General features: G+C 38.0%; 1 protein-coding gene across 1 annotated transcript; it reads left to right on the top strand.

Moving 5' to 3' along the window:
- Positions 1–544: 544 nt before the first annotated feature.
- Positions 545–24,856, top strand: LOC130172639 (lysophosphatidylcholine acyltransferase 1). Its single transcript, XM_056381480.1, has 14 exons — positions 545–1,070; positions 7,185–7,324; positions 8,246–8,460; positions 11,861–11,973; positions 12,526–12,586; positions 12,931–12,989; positions 15,391–15,425; positions 16,020–16,074; positions 16,372–16,454; positions 18,379–18,504; positions 18,872–19,025; positions 19,451–19,549; positions 20,015–20,156; positions 20,417–24,856. Exons 1-14 carry the CDS (start codon positions 948–950, stop codon positions 20,647–20,649), a joined length of 1,638 nt encoding a protein of 545 aa, XP_056237455.1. The 5' UTR covers positions 545–947; the 3' UTR covers positions 20,650–24,856.
- The last annotated feature ends 347 nt before the right edge of the window (positions 24,857–25,203 follow it).

Genomic DNA, 25,203 nt, shown 5'->3' with positions numbered 1-25,203 from the left:
CCCAAGCATTTCTGGGGAATACACATTATACTGATGTATATTTACTATAGCTTTAATCTTTGCTGTCTTTCCCTTTAAACTTAATATCTCAGAAATTCACGAATTTAAACTTCATCAACTGGCAGTTGCTGCAGTGCTGATTATGGTTAACATGACATGAAACAGAGGCCAATCATTTGTAGATTTATATTTATTTTTACCATGCTGTCTGTTTCTAACTGTCAGACAGTGGCTTTCAGACATGTCTTGAATATAACAGTCCAGCACTGCGAGAAATACTACAGAAATACAACAGGTATGGTTACATCAATAGTTGTGGTTTTTATTCAACTGTTTTATTTCTAAATGTTTTATGTTTTTAAAAACACTCACACAGCAATAACGGTCTTCAAACACCAGCTTCATGTTTATTGTTTTGATTTACGCAAGCTTAGTTTGTAGTATTTTTGTCCCTGCCCTCGGCCAGTAGTGGAGGAGCATTGCAAACCCCCGCCGCAAATGAGAAATTACTATTCTATTTTGGCCAGTTGTGAAGGCAGAATCACATCGTGCGATGCTCAGGACGCACAATGATATGGATGCGAATGTTGGGTCCTGCGCATGCGCTCTGTCAGAGGAGAGAAATCGTGGCTCCGTTAAGTTAGCATCCAGAGCTAGCAGACTGGTTGGGGAACGCGGTGTGGAGGAAGGCGTCCTGCGCACGGAAGGCAGAAAGATATCGGCGACTTCAAATATCCCCAGCTAATCCTCGAGCTAACCATTATCCCTCCATGCTGCCCGGGAAAGGAAGATAACGTTAATAACCCTGCACTGCCACCTCAATTAGCCACGGTGAAAGACAGATAAGGGAAACTGCGTTCTGCGTGAAGAGTGTTCCTTTCTGGCAAAATCAGTTTTCTATTTTGAACATACATCTGCAGCCTCGGCGAACGTTACTTCTTGGAAGAATGAGATTGCCGAGTAACAAACAATGTGCGGTGGAAGGAGATGGGAAGAAGATGGACCAAGCTCCTCCGTTCAGAAACCCTTTTGTGCACGTCTTGAAATTCACCACTCTGGAAAAAGCAAAGGTAATATTATGTTTGCAGTCAAATTATTTACTCTTGTGCGGATACCTTGACATGCTGCTTTAGTTGTCTGCAGAACATTAACGCTGTAGAGCAACGCAGTGGAGAGGCTGTCACCATCGTTTAAATTGGTAGTTTTTCCTGATTGCATGTTGTCAGCTGAGCTAGTGTTAGCTAGTCAGCTAACATTAGCTACATACATGTTGCTTTCTCCCTTCTGTCCTGTTGGCTCCCTGCCTTCCTTTAATGGTGCTGTAAAGGGCCAAGAGTCTTTGAAAAATGGATGCTTAGCTGCAGCTATGGTGGGTCTTTCACGCTTGAGCATATAAAACGTGAAAAAACCCCATCTCGCCCAGGAATCTGCTAACAACCCACTAAAATGAAATACAGTTTTTTGAGCATGGCCGCCTGTCCAGGATGGGCCTAGCTTGTTGCTCTGTAACTGTTGCCATAGATATTATGGCAGCTTTCATCAAGAAGGCATGTTTTTTTCGGAGGGATAGTTGAATGTGGTGTTTTTAAATACCGTTCCCAGCTGTCCTTGCATTTTTTTTCTTGCTTTGTTAGCTATCATGGTGCGTCCCACTCAGCCAGCAGCCAACACGTGTGGATGTGGAGGATGGAGAATATGGGATGGAAAACTGACAGTCATGTTCACCCCCCCTCCCCTCCCCATCTGCAGCTTAGATAGATTTTCCCCAGCTGTTAAAGTTTACACGCTTTTGCCAATCTCGTTTAAAATAGACCAGTCACCTGATTAAATTTTACAATTTTGCAGCACAGAGCAGACATGCAGCCCAGCTCTCCATCAGTGCTGTTGATAATCAGATTTAAAGCCTTCAGGCTTCTCTGCAAAAGGTGTTAACTTGAAGGCTACTTCAAGCCTGCAGCCACTGGTTTTTTTTATTTTTGAGCTTCATTGCTCAAAAACTATAAAAAGTTTAAAGAAAAAAAAAAATCATGGGGATACAGCTTGCACAGACATTTCAAGACAGAAATTTAAAAGGCCTCCTAATCTGATTGATATTGCACTCATGGTAGAATTGTACTTTCCAAATATTGCAACATGTTGCATTCTGCACAGATGATGGAAACCTCCACTCATCATGTATACCCTTGAGCACTGTGAGCCCTTTGTAGTTCACCTCACACTATCTCAGAACAGTTTAAGTAGTGTATGTATTCACCATGAGCCATGAGTTAGCATTTATCAGTACATTGAGAAAGTAGATACTGCTTCATACATTTGTACCGTAACATAGAGGTTCAGATGAGGATTGAGAGCTGTTTTTTGTTTTGTGTCCATGGGCTTATGGAGTTGTGAAGCTATGTCCCTGTTGAACACTGTATACTACTTTTATCTTGTTCGAGTGTGTCGTACATTCACACCAGGGGGGGAAAGAAAGACCAAAAAAGTATAAATTAAAAATGCCAGCATGCATTCTAAATCAGTTTGATATGAATATATTGTTGATCATCACCCATAGCTCCAGGATAAACAAATACATAAGTGTAATAAATCTTGTGAAAACCAATTTGCCTTTTCTTTGTAAAGCTTCCAAATCTGAAATTGGCAGCAGCTTTCCAAAATTGCAGTTTGATTGATTTCCAGCAGTGATTATATTGTTACCTGTAGGTACAAAACAGTAAAGCATTTTTATTTATGGCGCATAACTGCCAAAATGGTTACCATCAAAAGTCAAACATAGCATATACTATGTAGTATTAGTAAACAGTGTGGAACTGGGACACAGCTGTGAGATATTTTCAGTAACAGACTCCAGTCTAATGGGAGAGCCTTGGTTTTATGAATGGCGCTGCTCTGGCATAGCAGGTATGAGAGAGTATCTTGTTACAAGTAAGAATAGTGACCAAGGGAGGTTCACACATATTTCCTTCCTCCTGGCTCTACTGACAGAGATTGGAGGGAAAAGTTAGAATGTCAGGTGGATCAAAGCTAAGGGAATAAGTACATTTTTTGATTTCTCCTATAAGTCTTGCATTACAAATTCAGTGGAGCATTGAGCTTATTTATTTAGACTGATCACAGAATCTACTGCTGTGAACACTTTTTTGCTCTACATTGTGATTATATGTGCTGTTTAAAATTTGTAGAATGTTGGATTTTGAATACTGGGCCAAAAATAGATTGTAAAATATTACACACATTTTAACATAAAGTGACATTTACCTGACATGTCCTTGGCAACAAAGCTTTTTTTCTGCATCCATTCTTCTTTATAATCATATGTTTTATCATGACAGTAAGGAAGTCAGAAGAGCAAGGCGCTTGAAACTGGTTTCTTGAAAACACTAAGTGCTGAACAAAAAAATGGGTCATGGAATGATGGAAATCAGTTTCCTAGTTGTTCTGATGTTACTGGGAACAACTGTTCTCAGCATGTTGCGCTGGTCTTGCTTTCATATCAACAGCAACATGAAGAACAAACAATCTGAACTGAAACACTGAGGACTACAGAAAAAAGTAATAGTTGTGTCTACCAGCTGACTCACCAATAAATTGATGAACCTACAGAATACGTTTTAGGTTTTAAAAGGACAATTATGTATCCCTTGTTTGTCTATTGTGCCTATTCAACAGTATTAGGTGATAGACTGTAACTAAATGGTGTGAGATGACTCAGGATTGTTTTTCTAGTTTCACAATTACTGTATCCCTTAAGTTTTTATGTTTCAGTGGTTGGACATAGAGGGATAAGATTGTCTCAGAATTGTATTTTGATAAGTAAGTAAATGATTTCTGGCCATGTTATACATGTAAAGCCCTCCATAGTCCCCATAGGAGGGGTAACAGATGGTAATAGGAACAGATGAGTTATGTTGGATTAACCCAGGCCATGAGAGTATGCTTGGTGTTTGAGCATAATGCTATTGCTTGTGCAGGCTAAGGGCCTGAGAGCTAATAGACTGTAAATGAATGAAAAACTGTCCTTTTTGTGACAAGCCAAACTTGCATTGTGGCTCACAGTGCATGAGTCTGTGCAGTAGACCATACAATTGAGAGTAACTGGAGAAGTTTCGCTTCTTTTCCAATCCATTACTTTTACTTCTTTTTTGGGATAAGGGGGTGTAGTTAATAAAGTGACCATTTCTGACAAATAGCCACATTAGTCAATTTCCCCAAATGTTGGATTAACTGTGGAGACTGGTTTATACTCATTACTAGGCTCTTCTGTAATTCAGTACCCTGAGCCTTGAATCTGTATACAGATGCTCTTGCAGTTTTGCACCTTAATGAGCTGATTAATTGATCTACAGAATTGATTGGCATAGCCCTTATGTGAAAACATATTGCAGTGTTTTTGTTAGTCATTTAGGAGTATCTGAAAACATTCCAGTCCTACAGTAGCCATAAACCCTTGAAAAGTTGGTAAGGTCAAAGGGCAAGCTGCAAATGTTAAAGTTAATATTATTCTCAGCTTAGCTTTGACGAGCCTAATTGACATTCCTCTGTGATTTATTGGGGAACCCAACAAAGACTTAAATCTGTTTTGATCCTACTAAAGCAGAAATTAGTCAATACCTTATTCCCACACTGTAAAGATCAGTATTTCTATGTATTGACCTCAAAATTGGGCATCTGAGTAGTTATACATATTCATCAGAGGGATTTTGAAGGTGCACTTTGCTGAGTTTAAGGTCCCATTCAATAAAGTGCCAGTAGCATGTGAAGTACTGCTTGCCCATTGAGACCTGAGGGTGTGGTTAAAGTAAAGTCAATAAGGTTTCCACTATAAACTTGTCTTTTTTGCTGTATATTTTGCTGTATTTTCATCTTCTGAGCTTTTTAAACTCATGGATTTATTGCTGTTTTGCATCTTCTCACTGAAGACCTGAAGCAGCTCACCCACACCAAATTAAGATAATTCTGTGCAAAGACACGGTGCTTTCTCCATAGTGGTTTGTTTTTAAAATCATTAAGTGAGATCTTAAATACATACCATTACAGCACTGTTAATTATTCAAGTGTTAAATTTGTCTACATGCCCCACTACCACACAGAACAACCTAAATGCACTGCTGCAGCCTCTCACTGACTGTAAACAGAGGCAAGTGGCAAGGCAAGTGTGAAGCATCAGTACTTTGAAGACAGGAAGCTCATACACGTCTCTACAACTAATTAAAGGGCTATAGGTCATGATTTCTGTTAGTTTGAATTTTTTACTACAATGTCCTGTTTCAGGGTGTATTTAGTCAAGAAAGGTTAGAAAGCATTATTTGTAACCATGATTGTGTGTTTGTCACTGGAAGAACATATAAACCTATGGATATGACTACACAGCATTAAAAATAACAAAGGACATGGCTATCAGCTTCATGATGGATCACAGGTTTTGAAAAGCAATACAGAAGATTTCCTTTTGGTTTGACAATGCATTCAGAATTAAAGATTACATGGATATTTAAACAGATGCTTGTATTCACACACATGCACACACACACACACAGGGTCTACTCTAATGGTTAAAAATGCAGACTGGTTTTGACCTTCTAGGGTCGTCATCAGCAGGGCGGAGAAATTAACAACACACCAGTAACATCTGGTTCACAGTTGACTCCAGTTGTTGCTTTGCATTTTGTTCGTAATACCTGCAACTGGCTACAGTTCAGCTCTGATTTCTGCTGTGCCAGAGTAGCCTGTGATTGTGATGCCAAGAAGCCCGTGTTCTGTCTGTACATTACTTACAGCATATTTACAATTTAGGCCCTATGTTGGCAGCTACAATACAATTCCCAAGTTGCATTAGTCCACATGAATGATTATGTTGTTTTCCCATCCATTTAAGCCCTATTGCATGAGTTTAATGATGCCTTTTAGCACAATGTCTGGATTCACTCTAACTCCTGAATAGCCTCTTTGCTTTCGTAGCATTGCCTGTGTTTTAATTTTAAGTGACATTCATGCATTCTTATGCTTTGGGTCTGAATAAATCTTTTAACAAATGCATTATACAGATGCTCTCAAACAATCCTGTCAAGGCCCCTTTTTATTATAGAAAATATTACTGGCACTTACTGTGTTGTTTGTTCTTTCTTGTGCAAAAAACACTAAACCTGAAATTTGTATAAAATGTGTGATAGAAGAACAAAAGTAATTCATGTATAATGCGATTCAAAAGTCTGAGGCCATTTTCCCATGGGAAAGTCTGAGACTTTTGGAACCCCTGTATCTTAAGAAAGTCTTGGGAAAGTAAACATGTTGGAGAACTATGAAAAGAGAACAGAAACTAGTGTGCTGTGTCATTGTAATAGCTGTGGTAGGATGTGTGTGTAAAGTCCTAAAAATATACACCTATAATGTAGCCAATGCCATTTTAGTGTAGGTATTGCTATTTCTCAGACTAGGGGTATGTTTTTGCGGGGGGGAACTGACTACTCTTCAACTAGTCACCAAAATTTGTTTGGTGCTCATTGTTTGTCAGTAGTTACAATCAAGCTTTCAGTTGATTGATTTAAATTGACTATAGTCTCAGACAAGAACTCCCCCCAGATAAGAGAATGCAGATAGTCTTGAAGCTCCCCAGTAGCGGTTGCTATCAAGACAAATATTGACAGAAGATAAGCACTGTTATCAGGGTCAGTCATAAAAAGCTCTAAAGTAAACAGCCACCATTGGACTCAAACAGTGCACTGCCAGGTTTTGTCTGCCTTCAAGAATGAAGATCATATGTTCTATGTAACATTTACATGAATGTGTTTGTATATGCAGCTGTAAGGTGTATCATACACATGGACGCCATATTGTAACATGAGGGGAATCACACAATTTTTTTAAATTGTCCTTTTTAAATTTTACAGTTTCATTGTATCCATGGTATGGAAACTTCTTACTGCTAATAACCCCACAATGCAGTGCTCTGCATTGTATGGATGAAAAATATACCATTGTGTGACTGAACAGGTGTTGGTGATGATGCAAATTGATAATGATGATGAGTGTAATAAGTTAAGGTATATAACAAGTGCTGAATGAGGAAGTGATTTCAGACACAGCCTGCAACCGTAACAACCAAGATGGCTGACAACACTTATTGTTGAAATATTGATTTGGATCCGTTCCAGTAACCTTTTTCTCTTTTCCTCAATCTCTTACAGATTGCGTTAATGACAGTCACACTATTCCCCATCCGTCTACTCATAGCTGCATTCATGATGCTGCTGGCTTGGCCTTTTGCCTTCCTGGCCTCATTGGGACGCTCCGAGACCGCTGTTGAACCCCAGTGCCTCTGGAGGAGGTGGGTGCTTTGTTATGCATATTTGTGCTTGTTTATTAAGAGGTGGGGTTTTTTTTTTCTGTATTTCAGGAAACACTACCGTTCTTTTAAACAAGTGATATTGAGACATTTGTTTTGGAAAGATTCATGCTTGAACTTGATCGGCAACAGCAGAATGCTATGGGTAGTTAGTCACATAATTACCAATGCTGCTTTCAGCATGAATAGAAAATCACATTGCTCAAAAATGTTACTTCACATACAAGTTTGAACAACTATTTTTTTTTTTTTTTTGCACAATAGGGCACCTACAAATAGGTTTGGTACATTCATTAAAGTGAGAAAATCTGTTTCTAGTAATAATTTACACCTTTGTTTGTAAGATTGCAACTAATAATGAAGAAACCAGAGTCAAAATAAAAAAAGGGTTAAAAAAAAAAATCAGAATATGACTCTGTTACCTATCTCATTTTATTCTGAGTCATCCTTGAGCGGTAGTTGAGTAGTTCGACCCTCTATGTTGAGCTCCACACTCCCTGATTGTGTAATAGGCTGTCCAAGAAACTCCCACAGCAGCCACAGGTCTCCTCTTCTTGAACACTTGTCTCAAACGAAACACTAAAAATAACACCTGAAAGGTTAATGAATAAGCAGGTGAATAATGTCATATTTTCATAGGAGACTTGGTTATAGACAGTGCTAGCAGTTCAAATGTGTGGGTACAACAGAGAGAGAGAGAGGTCTAGAGAGAAGAAATTGAGTTTTTATTTTATTTATTTTTTGCTATAACTTTAATCCTCCCTAGCCCTAATCTTCTTCTGTCTTCTATCTTTTGTCATTGGATATATGCATCTGTGACTATTATTTTCATATGTTATGTCATGTAGAGAGTGTCTACAGTTTAAATGAAAAGTGTACACACATACATGATCTTGTTTGCAGACTGGTGGACATAATTCTGAAGATCATCATGCGGGTCATGTGGTTTGCGGGAGGTTTCCATTGGATGACTGTGAAAGGGCAAAGGGCATTGCCTGCAGAAGCACCCATCCTCACCCTCGCACCCCACTCTTCTTACTTCGATGCCATCCCAGTCACCATGACAATGGCCTCAATTGTCATGAAGGCTGAGAGTAAGGATATACCTCTCTGGGGCAGTAAGTAACATTACTTCTGACTATGACCTATATTGTGAGGGAGGTAACAGGTAATATAATGACTCTCATCTGAAAAAAACTGATCTGATTCTTCTTGACAACATTACAAACTCTATTTGACTGGAGTACAGTAATCTCTGTGCATAGGCACAGTTATTATCCAAACTTTACAGCAGTTGTGGGTTCCACGGCAGGTAAAGTATACACAAGTACGTGCCTTGTGTTGTGATGTTCACTGAGGCAGGCAAAGCTACTTTGTAAAAGGCAGGCCACAACAGTTTCTGTGATTTTGCTGCTGCATTGGTAATAGAGGAGATTGCCCAATTCCCAGCAATGTTTTCTATGAATCGAAGCCAAGTAGAGCTTGGCTAATATTTGTTAACACGCACGAAAACATGACACATGCTTTGCTGTATTGGAAGCAGAAGTTGTTTGAAAAAGGAAGACCTTTGATTTATCAGTTGTGACTCAGCAAGTTCATTCTGTAAAATATTATGATTTTTTAATTTTTTTTTTTACTTCAGTTCTGTAGTGCCGTGTCATTAAACGCACCATTATGTGAGGAAACAGAAATCAGATATCTTTATCTGGATAAATGATCGCACGCAGACAAGTAAAGGAAAATGTCTCAGTCGTAACTCACTACATTCTTTAAATACTTAATGCTATAGATGTAAAACACTGTTAGCTTATCAGACATCCTGTAACTGCCATTAATGATCATGAACCCAGGATTTTATTTAATGTTATTGACAGAATTGTTTGCTGGCCCGCCAGCCTCAATTTGTAACCTGAACCAGAAATGTCTGGAAAGAAAGTTTGTTTCATAATGCCAGTAAAGTCGAGAGCTCAGTGACTGAAATCCAACCTGAACCTCACAGTCTCTGCACATTTTGTTTTCAGTGTAAGAAAAAATAAGTTTCCCAAATTAAATCATCCACTTGCTGTTTCTACTCAACTGTTACGACTTTATTATCAGGAATCACAAGAGTTTTTCAGTGTTATTTTTATTATGGTATCACCACTGCCAGTGATGGATCCCACCAAGCAGCAGGACCGTGAGAAAACCAACTGTCTCTGCACCACCAGAGCCCTTATGGAAGACACATGGAGTGGTGTAATAGCAGATCCTACTAACTAGCTAACTTGCCAATTTAAGCATTTGTTCTAATGCCCCTGGCAGCAGGGCATATAGTACAAGGTCTAGGTGTGTGTTATTTTAGGCTTCCTTTCTCCTCCTTCTGCTCTGTCTACTAAGTCAGTGATTAGCCCCTTTTTACTTCCCGTCTCAGTGAAGCTTGCCAATTCATTTACTTGCTTTGTATTTAGGGATTGAAAACATCATCGGACACATTTGCTCATTGACAAAAATGCAGTCAACTAAGATGTTTTGAAGGAATCTAAAGGAGCATAATTAACTACGGTAATCATTGTACAGTTTCAGGGTTTATTTGATTGTATGGCATTATTTTGGTTTGTCTGGTCACTGTATATTGGACTGTCCCAAAGATATTGAATAAGGTCACCCACTGATGTCAGTGCAACTTTGGTTTGACCAGTCCCATTGGCCTTGCATTAGGAACCAGGCACCAATGCCTAGCCAAGCAAGTGGAATCCAAAATAAGCATTAAGACCTGATCAGCCACAGTGACGTGTGTAGTGTGTGTGTCAAGGTACTAGCTAGAGCCATAATCCCTTCCTGTTGGAAGACAGCTCACTGTAGGAATCAGTTTCTTCTTCTCATGCCCCCCCTCCCTTACATTTCTTCACCTTGTGTCATCCTCACTCTCCATAACTTGTATCTCTTTCTTTCTGACTCTCTGTCACAGGGCTTCAAGCAACATTGCTTTAGCTAGATTTTCTATGTCTTGTAAAAGATGGGATATAGAAGAAAATGCTTCCGGCATCTGCAAAACGACTTTGAACCCAGTCTTTCTGTTCACAGGTCCTTTTGCATTTCAATTTACAGTACCAGTCAAAAGTTGGACACAAAGAAAGTGTGTCCAAACTCTAGACTGTTCTGTAAATTGAAATGCAAAAGGATTGAGGTTTAATTCCCTTAAATTTGTTCCACTGTAATGGATTACATTAAAACTTTTTACATGTTTGAATCAAAAACATGCAAAGCTCATGTGCCTTTGTGAAACAATATCATCATATGATCATATCATTTTAATACAATTCTACTGATGATAATGAGTTGACACCCAGCCCCATAATATAGCTGAGTTTACATCAGCACATTTAGCTGATATCAGTCGACGTGGATTTTGTCTGATGATCCTTGGCCTCTTGAAGGGTGACAGTTTGGAGGGTGACAGTTTGTGTGAAGTTACACATTTCAGTTTGTGTGAAGTTACACATTTCAGTTTTAAATTCTTAATAACTGAGCATTATCAACTCAGCCAGCAGTTAAAAACTCTGTCACTGCTACTGTTTCTTTTGTTGTATCACTTGAATTTCTCATATCAACCCACTGATGTGTAAACTCCTGACATGATTGTCTAGATTGTAGCTCGAACTGCCTTATTCTTGGCCTGTAAACAGAAGAGGGAAGCAGGAACCTTTTTGAATTTGTGATCAACATGTGAGACTCATCTGACTCATGGAACCAGCATTGAAGAACCCATGACCATGTCTTAATAGAGATGAATACAGCACCTAAAAAAGACATTTTTGATGACTTTTTTCCATATATGAGGTTAGCTTGGCTGCTTTTGATACTTTTGTGTGTCCATTCTCTGTGTGAAGTATTATGATAGCTGGTTTACAAGGCCCATAAACTCTGTAATAGTGTAATAATGATCTGTAAGCATTACAGGATACTGTTTTGCCCTTTATCAATGGTAGTTTCTCCTAGATAACAGGGTTTCTATTCAGCAGTGCTTGCACTGTTTATATGAATGCCACATTAACACTGGAATCTTTCAGTATAACCGCATTCTCCCACTCGTCACCACTGTGCAGCTCTGTTTGAGTGATTTCGAGTTAAGTGCTTCGTAAAAGGACACTATTAGAGTGGTGGTTGATGTGAAGAGAAGCTTCTGGCTTTTCTTAGCCAGTACAGTGAAGTGTTTGTGCTCCTGAAGTATCAGATTATTTAACAATTATGATCTTGGTATTTTTTTGCTGAAGCATTTTTCTTTGAGCCAATACAGGCATGACATGTTTTACCAACTGAAGTGAAAAGATCTGACTGGGTTCTTTGAAATGACTGTTGTATAGTTTATGCCCAATTCTAAGTGGAAATTTGATTTTTCTCCCTTTCGCTCAACTGAACCTCGACATGCAGAAGTTGCAGACAATGAAAAGAAGCTGTAGTTGCTTTGCCTTCAAAAGAAATAACTTTTTCTGTATTGATTTGTATTTTCTCTATTCTCTTTTTGCCTTTTGCTTCTAGCTTTGATTAAGTACATCAGGCCAGTGTTTGTATCACGGTCAGACCAGGACTCCAGAAAGAAGACAGTGGAGGAAATCAAACGCAGAGCCCACTCTGGAGGAGAATGGCCTCAGGTGAGTGACGACTGGAAGTCACACATACACATGCAAAAACAGGCATCACATTTGCAGCTACCAAATAACCAAAACAATTCCAAACAGCACCTGATTGTTAATATTAAAAGACATCAGGTGTTTTTTTTACAACACATTTGCCGATGAGAAGATGGAAATTGTTTAACAAACATCTATGCTGGCTTAGTGACTCTGTATGACAGAAACTGACATATTTTCATTTATGAAAGCAAAATGTAAACGCCACACTCACTTTTTTTGCACAAAACCTAACGTTGACAATCAGAAACTGCAGTTTTTATTTCCAAACATGGAGATTCTTGAAAGACATATCACAACAAACATTTTACTCCTAAAATCCAGCATTGAAGAAAACATTGCTGATCTAATTGAACTAACTGTTCATCTGACTTAAAACTTGCATTTTATTGCAAGTTAATACAAATAAACATACACTATGCTGTTCTTACTTGCTGTTTAATATGTGGCAATGATTTTTATTTTAAATTTCTTCTTTTCAATATATAAACTATTGCATTCTCTTACCTACAGATAATGATTTTTCCAGAGGGAACATGCACCAATAGATCCTGCTTAATCACCTTTAAGCCAGGTAGCTTCTCTACTGTCACTCTTCTCCTTTTTCAGCTTCCTTCTTTTTTTTTTTTTGTTTGAAGTCATGCTACCAGTTGTTTTAGTTTTACCTGACATTTTCCTTGTAACTGTAATTTCCCATAAGACTCTAATATTCAAATAATATATAGGTATGAAATAGATTTGTGTGATTTTATTTATTTATTTATTTTTCTTTTGCTGACAGTAAAGCTTAACTATTGAGTGCACCTTTTCAAATATGCAATTACTAGTCCAATTTCTGTGTTGTTCTCAACCCAGTTTATTGTTTATAGAAACAGGTCAAATTGAAATCAATCTTTTATGTCTTATTTACTGTTACAGGTGCCTTCATCCCAGCTGTGCCAGTGCAGCCTGTGGTGATTCGTTACCCTAATAAACTGGTAAGATTGTTTAAGCACACTTAAGTAATGCAGCTTAATGGCGCAGTTGTTTGTAGAAAAATCCTATTCTCATATTTGTTTCTATGTAGTCGGTTAAATAATCTGTTTGATATTCAAAGTTCGTTATATAAAACAGATGGGGAATAGAACACCTATCTCCTTCTTCACTGGTTAACTGTGTGACAAATTACAGATGTGATTGGTCAGACACTGGTTTCCCTAGAGATTAATTATTGGCCCATCACATGCCCACTGATCCGCATCAACTATCTTCTATAATCCGTTCTTACTTTGATTTATCAGGTAGTAACCTCTGATCTGCTCTCTTTTGCCTTACTCTCTGATATCTGCTGCTGTTAACTGCCAGAAATACAAACTAAAAACTAAGAGTATTATAGAGCAGATTTCCCAACTGGTTCAACATACGAGAGGTGCAAGTTATACACAGCATTAAGTCAAAACCTAATAGTGGCAGTGGTAGACGATTAAATTATATGAATGGTCTGCAGTAGGTAAAATGTTAGTGCTCTGTGTTAGTTCTGTGAGGCATTTGCATGGGCCATATGTGTGTCTGTATGTATACAATACAAACCCTGTAGCTTGCTTGGCGCCTCTCCAGAGTCAAACTCAGTGGCGAGGTAAATATCTCACCGGTCACATGGCGGGAACAAAGGTATTACAGTTATATATAGTATCCATGAAGGAGAAAATGTTCTGGGTAAAGCAAAAGCATTGTGCAAACTCAGCAGAATGCCATGCAGCATTGTGAGATCCTCCCTCACTCAACACTTGGTAGTTGTGGTCATATTCCTGAAACTCTTAAGGCGGTGGCAACTAGGGACATTAATGATTAATGAATGATTAAGCAACATTTTGCAAAATTAACACTGCAGCATTTGAGAATCCCTGGAATATCAGAGTTTCAGCCTGAAACTGAATTTCCATTCAGTTTGAATACATCTTGCATAATGTGAGTAACACTGATCAGAGCCAGTGCAGCAGGCATGAGTGGTTTTCCATATGCGGGGAGTGGCACAGTGAAAGGTGGTGCTACCTACAGTATGGTCTGAACTCAGAAAATAGGCTGAATCTACATTCAAAAACCTTAGATTTTAAGTGTCTTTTAATATGTCTGTGCCAGCAACAATTCAGCTTTAGAATGCAATTAAATAACCTTTTAGATACACAATCAGCATCATCAGTAATCACACTAGAGCTGGATACATAGGGCTTGTTTACTGATAACCTGTGCCTGCTCACCTGCAACGCTCCACTGCAGCAGTCCACAGTCGTCATGTGGGTCTGTTTAAAAGCTCTGTAATCCCGTAGAGAGTTGTAGTTAGGAGGATGCAAAATGCTGTGGGGCATATACAACTTGTAGCCATGGCAGCAAGTTTGAGTGTTTGTTTCTATTTGTGAATCAAATCATGTAAATCTGTCCATTTAATTTATTATTCAACTTTTAATTCCCTTTGTGCTTCAAAATTAGCCCATGGCAGTAATTATAGTATAAAGCTTGAATATTTATGCAAAGCTTTTTTTGAGAAAGCATGAGTTTGCCCTGTTTAAGTTTCACCAACTTTCTCTGGATGGTCACATGAGATGGAGTTTATTCTACTAAACTCATTTGCACCGGACAGTATGTTTTAGCATGATATGATTCAGTAGTCACCTACTGGCAGGCCCAAATCTTTGCAGCCTTTTTCTTGAGAGCTAGTGTTTACATGTTCTGCAATATGTGAGGTAAGTTGTAGAAATCACAAATGCAGTTGCAAAACTTCTGCTGTAACAACATGGATAAGATGTTGAGTTCACTGGGGTCACATGGTTGACACATACTTCAAGTTAAAAAAAAAAAAAAAAATTGTTTGCAAAGTCAATTTGTTTACATGCACTTTAGTAACTCCAGAATTCCCCACTTTTTTGCGGTAACCTGATTTCAGAAATGTCTATGTAAACAAGAAAAAAAACATGGTTTTGGTACAAGTTTAAAGGATTAAAAATAACTCAGTTAACACAAGTACATTTCTCTTTTAGCAGACCTGAGCACTTCAAAGGCCCACATTCATAATTAAACAATGTTATTAATATGACAAAAATGGTATACATTTTTTTCAGAGGTGCTGTGGAATCTGATTGTCCACTGCATGTGAACCAATGTTTTGATTTGTCAGACTAGAGGATTGCACGGGAACTGATTTCCTTCCTTAACATAATTGCACAGTAATAGCAGTTATAGGTGTGAAAATATGCTTGAAAGCTTTCCCCCCCACTATTTATTACAAGAAGAGCTGTAGCCAAAGCTGCTAACAGTTGGTCTGGAAATGCACCCAGGAAATATATAAATGTATTTTTATTTCAATCTGTGTAATACTGTCTTGGCTTTATGTTCTTTTTACAGGACTCAATCACATGGACATGGCAAGGACCTGGAGCGTAAGTACACAATTTCTTTATTTGATATTTGTTATTAACGTACGGTGTTCATCAGATTCTACTTGCTGTTAAGATACAGTAGAATATGTATCTGCTTTGAGCATTACGGTCTGGATCTGAATCTCCACAATAAGATATCAAATAGACTTGGAAGCAGATTAGTTATGGCTGGAGGAGAAAGACTGTCCTTGTTATCCGTCTCCATAGTGTTCTTAGAGTACTATGTCCTGTGTTGATCCAACTTTCATTGTGATGGTGTCTGTCTGGATGCCGTTGGCCGTCTTCCCAGCTCAGCTTAGCTGAACTATACACTACTTGACTATTTGACTTCTTTAGTTGGTCCAGCTAAAGACTGAACCTAAACATTTAAAAAATACTTGCAGATCTCTGTCCAGATCCAGGCATTTATGTAAAACCATTGAATTAAATTTTTTTTTTTTTTTTTTTTTTTTAAATTAAAAAAAAAAAAAAAAAAAAAAAAAACCTTGTTCCTAAACATACTAATGAGGAAAAACTTGAGTAGGTTCTCACTACTTTTGGACAAGGACCATAATTAAAGCTCTCTTTGTCTCTTTGTGTCCTTTTATTGTCCAGGTTTAAAATCTTGTGGCTGACACTCTGCCAGTTGCACAATGAGTTTGTGATCGAGGTAAGCGTCAAAGTATCTCTCCATATTGCATGCACTAACATGACTATAGATCATGCCCAGTTTGCTCATGATGATGATGAACTCTGCACTTGCAGAACTCTCAATTAATAAAAGAATCTCAGGCGATCCCTGTCATTCTTTCTATTCTCTTCCCTATTTCTTGAAGATGTACTGTATATGTATGCCCCTTTCTTTTTATCTCATCTCTTTTTTTTTATTCTTATTCCTGTGTTTATGAAGTTATATTTTAAATTTCTTTAAAGTTTAATTAATACCAATTTTCTGCTCACTCCACAGTTCCTTCCTATCTACACACCCTCAGAGGAGGAGAAAAAGAACCCCGCTCTCTTTGCTATCAATGTGAGACGCGTCATGGCGAAGTAAGTTGAATGTATTGTTGTATGTCATTGTTCATACTATGCAGGCTGTTCAACCTTTGAATGTATCGAAGAAAAGTTGACTGTTGAGTTATTACTTGATGCCTCATTTACTTTGGCTTTTATTTACTTATAAACAACAAAGCAACAAAGTGTACACAACAAAACTGCAAAATGCAATATCACTAAAATATTAAATGATTCAAAGTTGCACCATCTTACAGTAATTGTATAAAATTGAAGTGTAGGGTAGTTGTGTTCATTAAGTACACATAGGTTAGGTAGACTACATTGAAAATATAGCCCACCAATATTACTTCACTGGAAAGTGAGTTCACCTGTCATTTCAGTTAATGGTAAGTGCGTGAAAAAGGTCAAATAAAATAACGTAAACACCGGAGCTTTCTCAGTTTTGGCCTGGGTTGTGTCTAATCCAACGTGGTTCCACATGGAAAGGAATTGTCTGAAAAAGTAGGAAACCAAATTGTGAGACTTCATGAGGATGGAAGAGGGTCCAAGAGCATCAGCCGGCTACTGAACATAAGCTGAAACAGTTGCAGCAGTGGTAAGGAGGGAGAGGAGGAGCCACGCTACCAATAACAGGTCCTTCTGGAAAAATTATGCCACGCACAATTTGCTATTTATGTAACCTTGGATTGAAAAACAGACGAGTAAGTGCTTTTGATCTGGCAAAAGGCTTATCCGTGGAAACTTTTTTTTCAGTGACTGATCAGACAAGTCAACCTCTACGGATGGTGTCCAAGAAGAAAAACATTTGTCAATAAATGGCATAAAACGTGAAGACAAAACTGATGGAAAAGGTGTAGAGGAGATAACATTTCTAGATGGCAATGTGAATGCAAGGTTGTGTACTCGTATACTTAATAAAAAGATTGTTCCAGCATGACACTGATCCCAAACACACCGCAAGAAAAAAAAGTTTTTAAAAGAAGAAAAATAAGAAAACTATGACCTGGCCAAGTCTGTCCCCTGACTTGAATCCAATAAAGAAACCTGTTAAGTATTTTAAAGTGGAAGGTAGAGCAACAACCCCGATCAAAGCGATGGCTGAAAACAATCATCTGTGAAGAACTCCAGAGATTTGTCAAAAACATACGTCATCCACGACCAGGAAGATCGAATCTGTAATCAAAAATAAAGACAGACATACAGATCATGAAAAAAACTAAAAAGAATGGAATTTCATTAATGAAGACTGCACTGACTTTTGTTGAAGTTGTACCTTTCATTATAGTTTAATTAACATGTCTGTTTCTAAAATTAATTGGCTTCATTCTTTCTTCTAAGTGCAATTAAAATTGTATTGAAAGGACAGGATTTGTAATTACTTAACAGTTTCGAGATACTGACCAGGGGAACTTTTTGTTTTTTGGGTACACTACTTTTGTCTCAATACTTCTTTCACACAGACCAGCAAACAAGTGAAAACAGGTTCATCTCTGTACAGCTTTGGTCTGAAAGGGTGAACGGTGGTTATGAAGGCAGATGTTCGTGGTTCATTCTCTCAACCACAAATTATGTACTGTTTTAAGAAAATACTAAATATTATAAACATACTTACTCACCTGAACCATTATTCACATTATGCCCGGAGTAAGTAATAACATTACAGTTCTGTCCCACCCTGCCTCACTTTGCACGGTAACTCTTCTAATGTAGTGCTCATGTTGTCCCAGCTGTTCTTACTACCTGTGATCTCATATACGCCCACACTCTGTGCTTCACTGCTCTGAGCCTGGGATGGGAAACTTCTGCAAATGGACAAAAAAAAAAAAACTGTACACATTGTTCTCAATATCAAAGAAGTCATATCGGCTACTATATTGGCCTTATAAGCCTGAAGCAAAGTTTGCATCGATTTGCACACACTGATGTCCCGCTATTGTCTCCTCTGTGCTGTGCTCAGAGCCCTGGGCGTACCCATCACAGACTATTCATTTGAAGACTGCCAGCTGGCCATGGCAGAGGGCCAGCTGAGACTGCCAGTCGACACCTGTCTGCTGGAGTTTGCCAAGCTCGTCAGGAGACTGGGGTGAGTCACTCAAACCTTCCAATGCAATACACTCATCAATGAGAACTAAGTGAGGTGCACAAGGGCGAGACGGGCAAAATACTCAGAACGGCGCTGGTTTCTGGCAGAGGTATCTGTGGTGTGGTCGTGCGGGTGGGAAGGCATTTGGGGAGTGTGTCCTTGTCCCCTGCAATAGTGACTAGAAAACAAGGGAGGGGAAAATGCAAATACACTCGATCAAATACAACAAACATTTCAAAATAATGCAGCTCCAACAAACTCAAACAAACTCAAACGTTGTTACAGAAGTTGATATGCTGTACTCATTCTTTTTCTCCTGTGGCCGAGTTATTAATTATCATAAGGTTTCTCCCCCTCACTCTTCCAGGCTGAAACCGCAGAACACCGAGAAGGTTCTGCAGGAGTATGGGAACAGAGCCAGGAAGCTGGAGGGGCAGAGGCTGGGCTCGGATGACTTCGCTCAGTTCCTCGATGTGCCAGTTTCAGACATGCTGCGAGACATGTTTGCTCTTTTTGATGAAGTAAAGGCTGAGAAGATTTTTTTTCACTCACAAGCGTGTTTAGCTCCCCAATCTTCCTCATTAGCCAGCACTAAATAATTTGTTTTATTGTGCCTTTTTTGCTTGGTAACAACTCTCAGATTGTTATATTTACATTCCTGGCAAATATAAAACAGTATATTTAAATGCTGGAGTTTAGGGCAAGATGGAACTCCTAGCTGTCAGCTGACAAGATGCTTCTGTAAAAACCCCAAGCCTAGAAGCTGGACATGCTGGGATAAATTTGCAGTGTAGTACACAAACAAACAGTCAAGGTTTTATTTGCAGCAGTGTATTTGTAACAACAACAGTCACCAGTAGCTACTCCTGTGAAATAAATAAGTAGTCTCGCTCACATGCTCCGTCTTCATCTTTTCGTAACGCATTGTTTTCTCTCGATTTTCCAGCATGAAGATAACTGCATGGATATCAGAGAATATGTGATAGCCTTATCTGTGGTATGCAGACCTGCCAAAACTCTGGAGACGATGAAATTGGCCTTCAAGGTATGTTCTGTTTCAAGCTTTACGCATGTCTAACCACCAGGCGGAATAGAGTTCTCTGTGCTTGCTTAGTATCACCATGACATTTGCTGCGTTAAAATGCCACATAGTGTTGGTCGTCTTAGGTGTAGGGTAATGAAATGAAAAGGTGCTTTCAGGGGGGTTATCATCGAAGCCAGTCTGTTGTTGTGGTTGCATTAAAATCAAGTAGCTCAAGTTTTAGTCACTTCCATGTTTTCACTTGAATTGTTCTGTATGATTCTTAGAGTTGAGCGGGCTCTGTGCCCTTAGAGCTAACGAACCCACTGAGAACAGAATGTATTATTTCAGAAAAAGAGCATCCACTTAAAGTCCGACTTCACTGGCACCTAATCGCACAGCCCTGTCATAGGGACATGTCACAAGGCTAAGTCAAAGACATGGCATTCACATTTCTTCCCCTTTTTATCCCCTTTTTATCTTCTCCAGATGTTTGAGGCAGAGGAGGATGGCGCCATCACAGAGATGGAGTTGGCAGTTATACTGAAGACAGCTTTAGGAGTCGCTCACCTCAGCGTGTCACGTCTGTTTACCGCCATCGACTCTGAAGACACAGGGAAGATCACATTTGGTAAGCGAACTAATAAGATACACCCTCCCTGGTCACTATTGACCTAAATATTCCTAAGTTGAATCTGTTTCAAACTTTGCTTGGTTATCAGAGAAATTGTCTTCTTCTCTGTCTTTTTCCACCCTCTCATGAGGTGCAGTAGATATACAACAACCAGGCCACTTTAGTTTTAAGTGTAGTCTGTCTCTGGGCATTTTTTTTAATATTATTTTGTTTAATGTTTTCTGTCTCTCTGGTGCCCTCTTGTGGTCTTTCCACAGACAAGTTCAGAGGGTTTGTGGAGCAGCACCAGGACTTTGCTGAGGAGTACCTGCACACAGAAAACACAGGCCTCCACAGCGCTCCCTGCCACGGTCACCAAATAAAGCCAAGCCTGTCTTCCCTGAACCCGCACGGCACTGCCACCACCAAAACGGCTAACGGTATCTGCCCCGATTTTAGCCCCAACGACCACGATGGCACAATAGATGGACTCCTCAAGAAACACAACTAAAACAGTTTAAAATATAACGGGGGGGAAAACTAACTCCTCTCCTGGTGAGAGGCTGTTGTGCAAAAGGCAAAGGGTTGTTAGTTACTTGTTAGTTACTTTCTTGTTTGAACAGTAAGGGACTACATTTCAGTAATCACAAAAATGAAGTTTACCGTACCCTTTTTTTATTAGTATTGTATCCATGAAATTTTGTGAGGTTATTTTCAGCCTGGTAACAGTTTATTTTGTTATAAATTCCTTTGTTTTTGTTTTTTTTGTTTTTTTATTATTTTTTCATAGCAAGGATCGTCAAAATGCCAAACACTGGTTGTTTCAGATACAATGCTTGAATACTTGAAGGGCAAGCACTTATAAAAATTTCCTGGGGCAAATGTTTATTTATTTTATTTTTTTCTTTTCCCTCCAACAGAGTACTGACTGTGCATGTTTTTAACAAGAGGGAAGCAAGAAAAAAATCAAGCCCTGGACAGTGAAGTGAACTAATTTTTAGTGAAATCAGTGTTCGATTCTCTTTTTATTTGTAACTTTTAACTATTTCCTTTCTTTAATTGTAGCTGCCTTTTGAACTGAAAGTGCAGAATGCATGGGCTCATGTTATTTTGAGCAGTATTGAGGATTATTTATCTAAAGAAAGGAGGCCTGATGGTACCAGTGACAATTGTGTGACCACTTGAAGCATTAAGCTTTAGCAGACACATTTGAGGTGAACTCGGGTCTCTGCGAGTTGATGGTCATAATTGCTATGAGCCTGTTATTTATATATATATATATATATATATATATATATATATATATATATATATATATATATATATATATATATATATACATAAACAATGATATATTTGATTTAGCTCAGGGTTCAGTGACAAAAATGAAAAATTAACTTGTATGATGTCATCATTTTGATGCTCACTGGGTTACATGTTTTCTTTTCTTATGACATCAGTACTCTTCTTCCCAGTCCTTCTTCATTCAAACATACTTCATTGATGTGTTTTTTTTTTTCCTTTCAGGTTGGCAGATTCAAGTGTCTTTTTTTTTTATTGTTAAAATTACACAATGTGGACCAAAAATGCATTTAATGTCACCCCTCATGTCACCTGACTGTCCTTCTCCAGTCATAGGTGTAATGGCTTTAAAGGAAAAATTCACAATGTATGACCATTGAAAGCACATTCATTTTCGTGGCTAAGTTGGGTTTTCTAAAGGCGAGGTCATACTATTTTCCTTTCTGCATTACACTGCTACAGTTTTAATCATACCTACACTTTTCACAGCATATCATTCCTCAGTCTGTCTGAAATCCCCACTGATCCAGTATTTTTTGAAGGGTGTAATAGCTAAACATTGGCCCGTTAGTCACCTGTAAATTTGACCTTTCTGCTATATTTCTGATGTGCGTGTTTTCCTTCCCTAAGAGAGGCATGTTTTAAAAGCGATCCAAGCACCTTTGCCATTTAATCACATTTTAGGGACCAGTCTGGAACTCAAAAATATCCCAAATATTTATGCCTCATTTTTTGCATTTTTACTAATGCTGGTCGTATTGGCATAAAATATTTTTCACAAATGTGATTTAGTGCTTTCTCATTAAACTGACATAAAATGTATTTATAACCATAGGTTAGGTGGACCTATGCTTTCAAATTGAATTAAAATGAAGGAATATTTAAGATTACAAATTTTATCTCAAATCAGGCGACTAGTGGAGATGTTCATTAGTGTTTATTGGTATTTAAATTATTGATTTTAGGACAACGTTACCTTGATTCATACTAGGTTGTATTAAGACTTAACAGTTCTCCCCTGAATTTTCTAAATTATCCATAACTCATTCTCTCTCTGTAGAAACTTTATCTGAAATTGCAATTCTAGTAACACTTTTAATGTGTTGACAAAACTTTTACTGTTTATATATCAACTTACTGTTGATGCTCATTGCAATCATTTGCCAACAATTCTTAAATTGTTAGATTGTTTTTTTTTTTTTCTCTTCTGTCTCTGGAAGTAGACAAAACCTAAAACTGAAAACACAAAATGAAAGCTAGATAATGCTGCAGCTTCTCTATAAATGTCATTTTATAGGAATATGATTTGTTAAAGGGAATACTTCTCCAGCAGATGAAATGAAATGCATTAGAATCATTTTGTAGCCAGTTGTACTGGGATCTGTGCATTCATGGTTTGATTCTGTTGACTTTTTTTGTTCATGGATATCTCATAAGGATTTAAAACTTGCGTTTTTTCCCTTTCTTTTTCTTTTCTTTTCTTTTTTTTAATACTATAAGAATATCATGTCGGTGAGCATCACATTCCCATTACACTCATGACCATGCATACTGTACATGTGTCCCCGCTATGGCTTTCAGTGAAGCAATATTTCACATCTCTTAAGCCTTCTCAAGATATATGCTTTTGAAGAGTTCTGATATGTATTTTGAATATTCCAAATGCAGGACATTTTGTGAATTTTTGATATACGTATATGAATGATTTTTATTTTCACTGCCATGACAGAGATCTGTGATCTTCTCTCCTCTGCAGATTGTATTGATGGTGAAAATTGAGCCACATTTTTTTTCCTTTGTATAATACTGCAATTGTTTTGTGCTGTATTCCTCATACACAGTGTAAAGTTTTATTGTTGTTATTACTATTATCACTGAGTTGATTGCTTAGAAACAAAATGCAGATTTCATATGGAAACCGATAGCCTTGAATCTATAGAATTTTTATGCTAAAAAAGAGAATGTATAGACAATCTTGTCACAATCAGAAGCTACTCAAAGCGCTGATCTCCAGTGGACATTTTCCTAAGAAGTCATGGTTTTCAAATGTACACTTTTTATCCTGTTGGAACCCTGTCTCCATTGACTTTTTATTTTATGTTTTGAGACGTGCAGGTTGAACTAAGCAAAGTGTGAGTGTGTAAGTGTGTCGGGCCTTGAGGTGATGTCTGCCACCACATGACAGGCCGCGTCGCACAAACACTCCAGACTGTACGTACATATAAACTAACATTTGATATGTTCAATCACAATCTTTTAGTATTGCCCACGTACTACTTTGTCCTTTTAAACTGTATGTATTTGTGCTTGCACTTTAGATTACTTTCTTTATTTTTTTTAAAGAAATATCACATTGCTGTAAAGCATGTTCTGTTTGTAGGTTACAGTATTGTAGCTCATTTCTGTTAATATGAATAATTTTTCATTCATTCATATATTTGCTACAGTAATGGGAGCACAGAGGAAATTAGGGATCACAAATGAATGGAAGTTGTCCCTTGCCCCACATTTGTTTATAGACCTACTTTTCTGCTTTGTCTCAGGATTGTGGAAATTTTGTAGCTTGAAAATGACTTTGTAAACTTGTAGAACTCGGCAACATCGTACGGATTTAAATGACAAAAAATAGTTTGCACCGTGGAATGGATAAGTATTAAATGTACTCTGAAGTGATGTGATTTTTACAACAGGTGGTTAAGTATACAGTTCACCCTGTATGTATGTATGTATGAGGGAAATTATGCTGTTTTTGTATATAGGTGGGGAATCTGATTGTGAATTACAATTGACACACTGACATGAATTGATATTTCAAGACCTGACCCAGAATGAAATGTACTGAGCCACAGTAACCCCCCATGCCGTTTGTTTCATACTTCATCAGCAAGTCAAATATATGTACATTTATATATATTCAATATTTACATTCAGACCAATTCCGCTTTGGGGTTGTAGGAAAATACTGGGTCCCTTTCTTTTCACACTTGTTTTACTTCCCTTTATTTCAAATACCTCAGTAGAGGAGAATCTCATTTTCTACTTGCTATCAGTCTGAGAAAATGTAAACCTGCAAGAGATAAACTTGTATTTATGCTACTGCTGCCTGCTTACCACAGTTTGTCCAACAGCGAGCCTAAGACGAAAGACTTGTGTACTCTGACGGAGCGATAATGTCTTTCTGATGGCTTATTGTGTGTGGACCAAGAAACTGAACTCTCTGTTTTCTCTGTAGCTTTACTTCCTGTTTCTTTTTTTCTATACTCGACAGGTTTTATTTTGTTAATGCATTTTGATGATGAAGAGTCATTCCTGCAAGCTACTTTGGATTTGTCTGTTCAGGACTGCTATGATATAACTTGTTAATGTGACTCTTGGATTGAATTAAAAAAAAAAAAAAAAAAAGAAACGTTAACATACAGCTGTGTCACTGTCACAATGGTAATTTAATAATAATAATGTGTGTGTTTGGTCATATGACTTACAGTTTGAATGTGTTATTGTAAGCGTGTTGTATGAGGAGTTTCTACCACAGCAGTACAAGAAATTGAGTCCTTTCTGCTCAAATGTTATTTTTTTCTATAGAATGGACTTCTGCTTGATGTAAGCAATTAATGTACAGTTACAGTCTCACTGAATTCCCTATATATCTCCTACAGTAACCTATCCTTCCTCATGTGCTGGATCATTTCAGAAATGTCTCCCTCTTGAGGTAACATAGTGAACATGCAGTTACCTCAGCGTGTTGGGCATCACATCAGGCGTA

The sequence above is a fragment of the Seriola aureovittata genome, chromosome 7, assembly GCF_021018895.1.
Source record: "Seriola aureovittata isolate HTS-2021-v1 ecotype China chromosome 7, ASM2101889v1, whole genome shotgun sequence".
In the NCBI taxonomy this organism is placed as follows: Eukaryota; Metazoa; Chordata; class Actinopteri; order Carangiformes; family Carangidae; genus Seriola; species Seriola aureovittata.
Note: the sequence above shows the minus strand (reverse complement) of the source record. Positions and strands in the feature narration are given on the sequence as shown.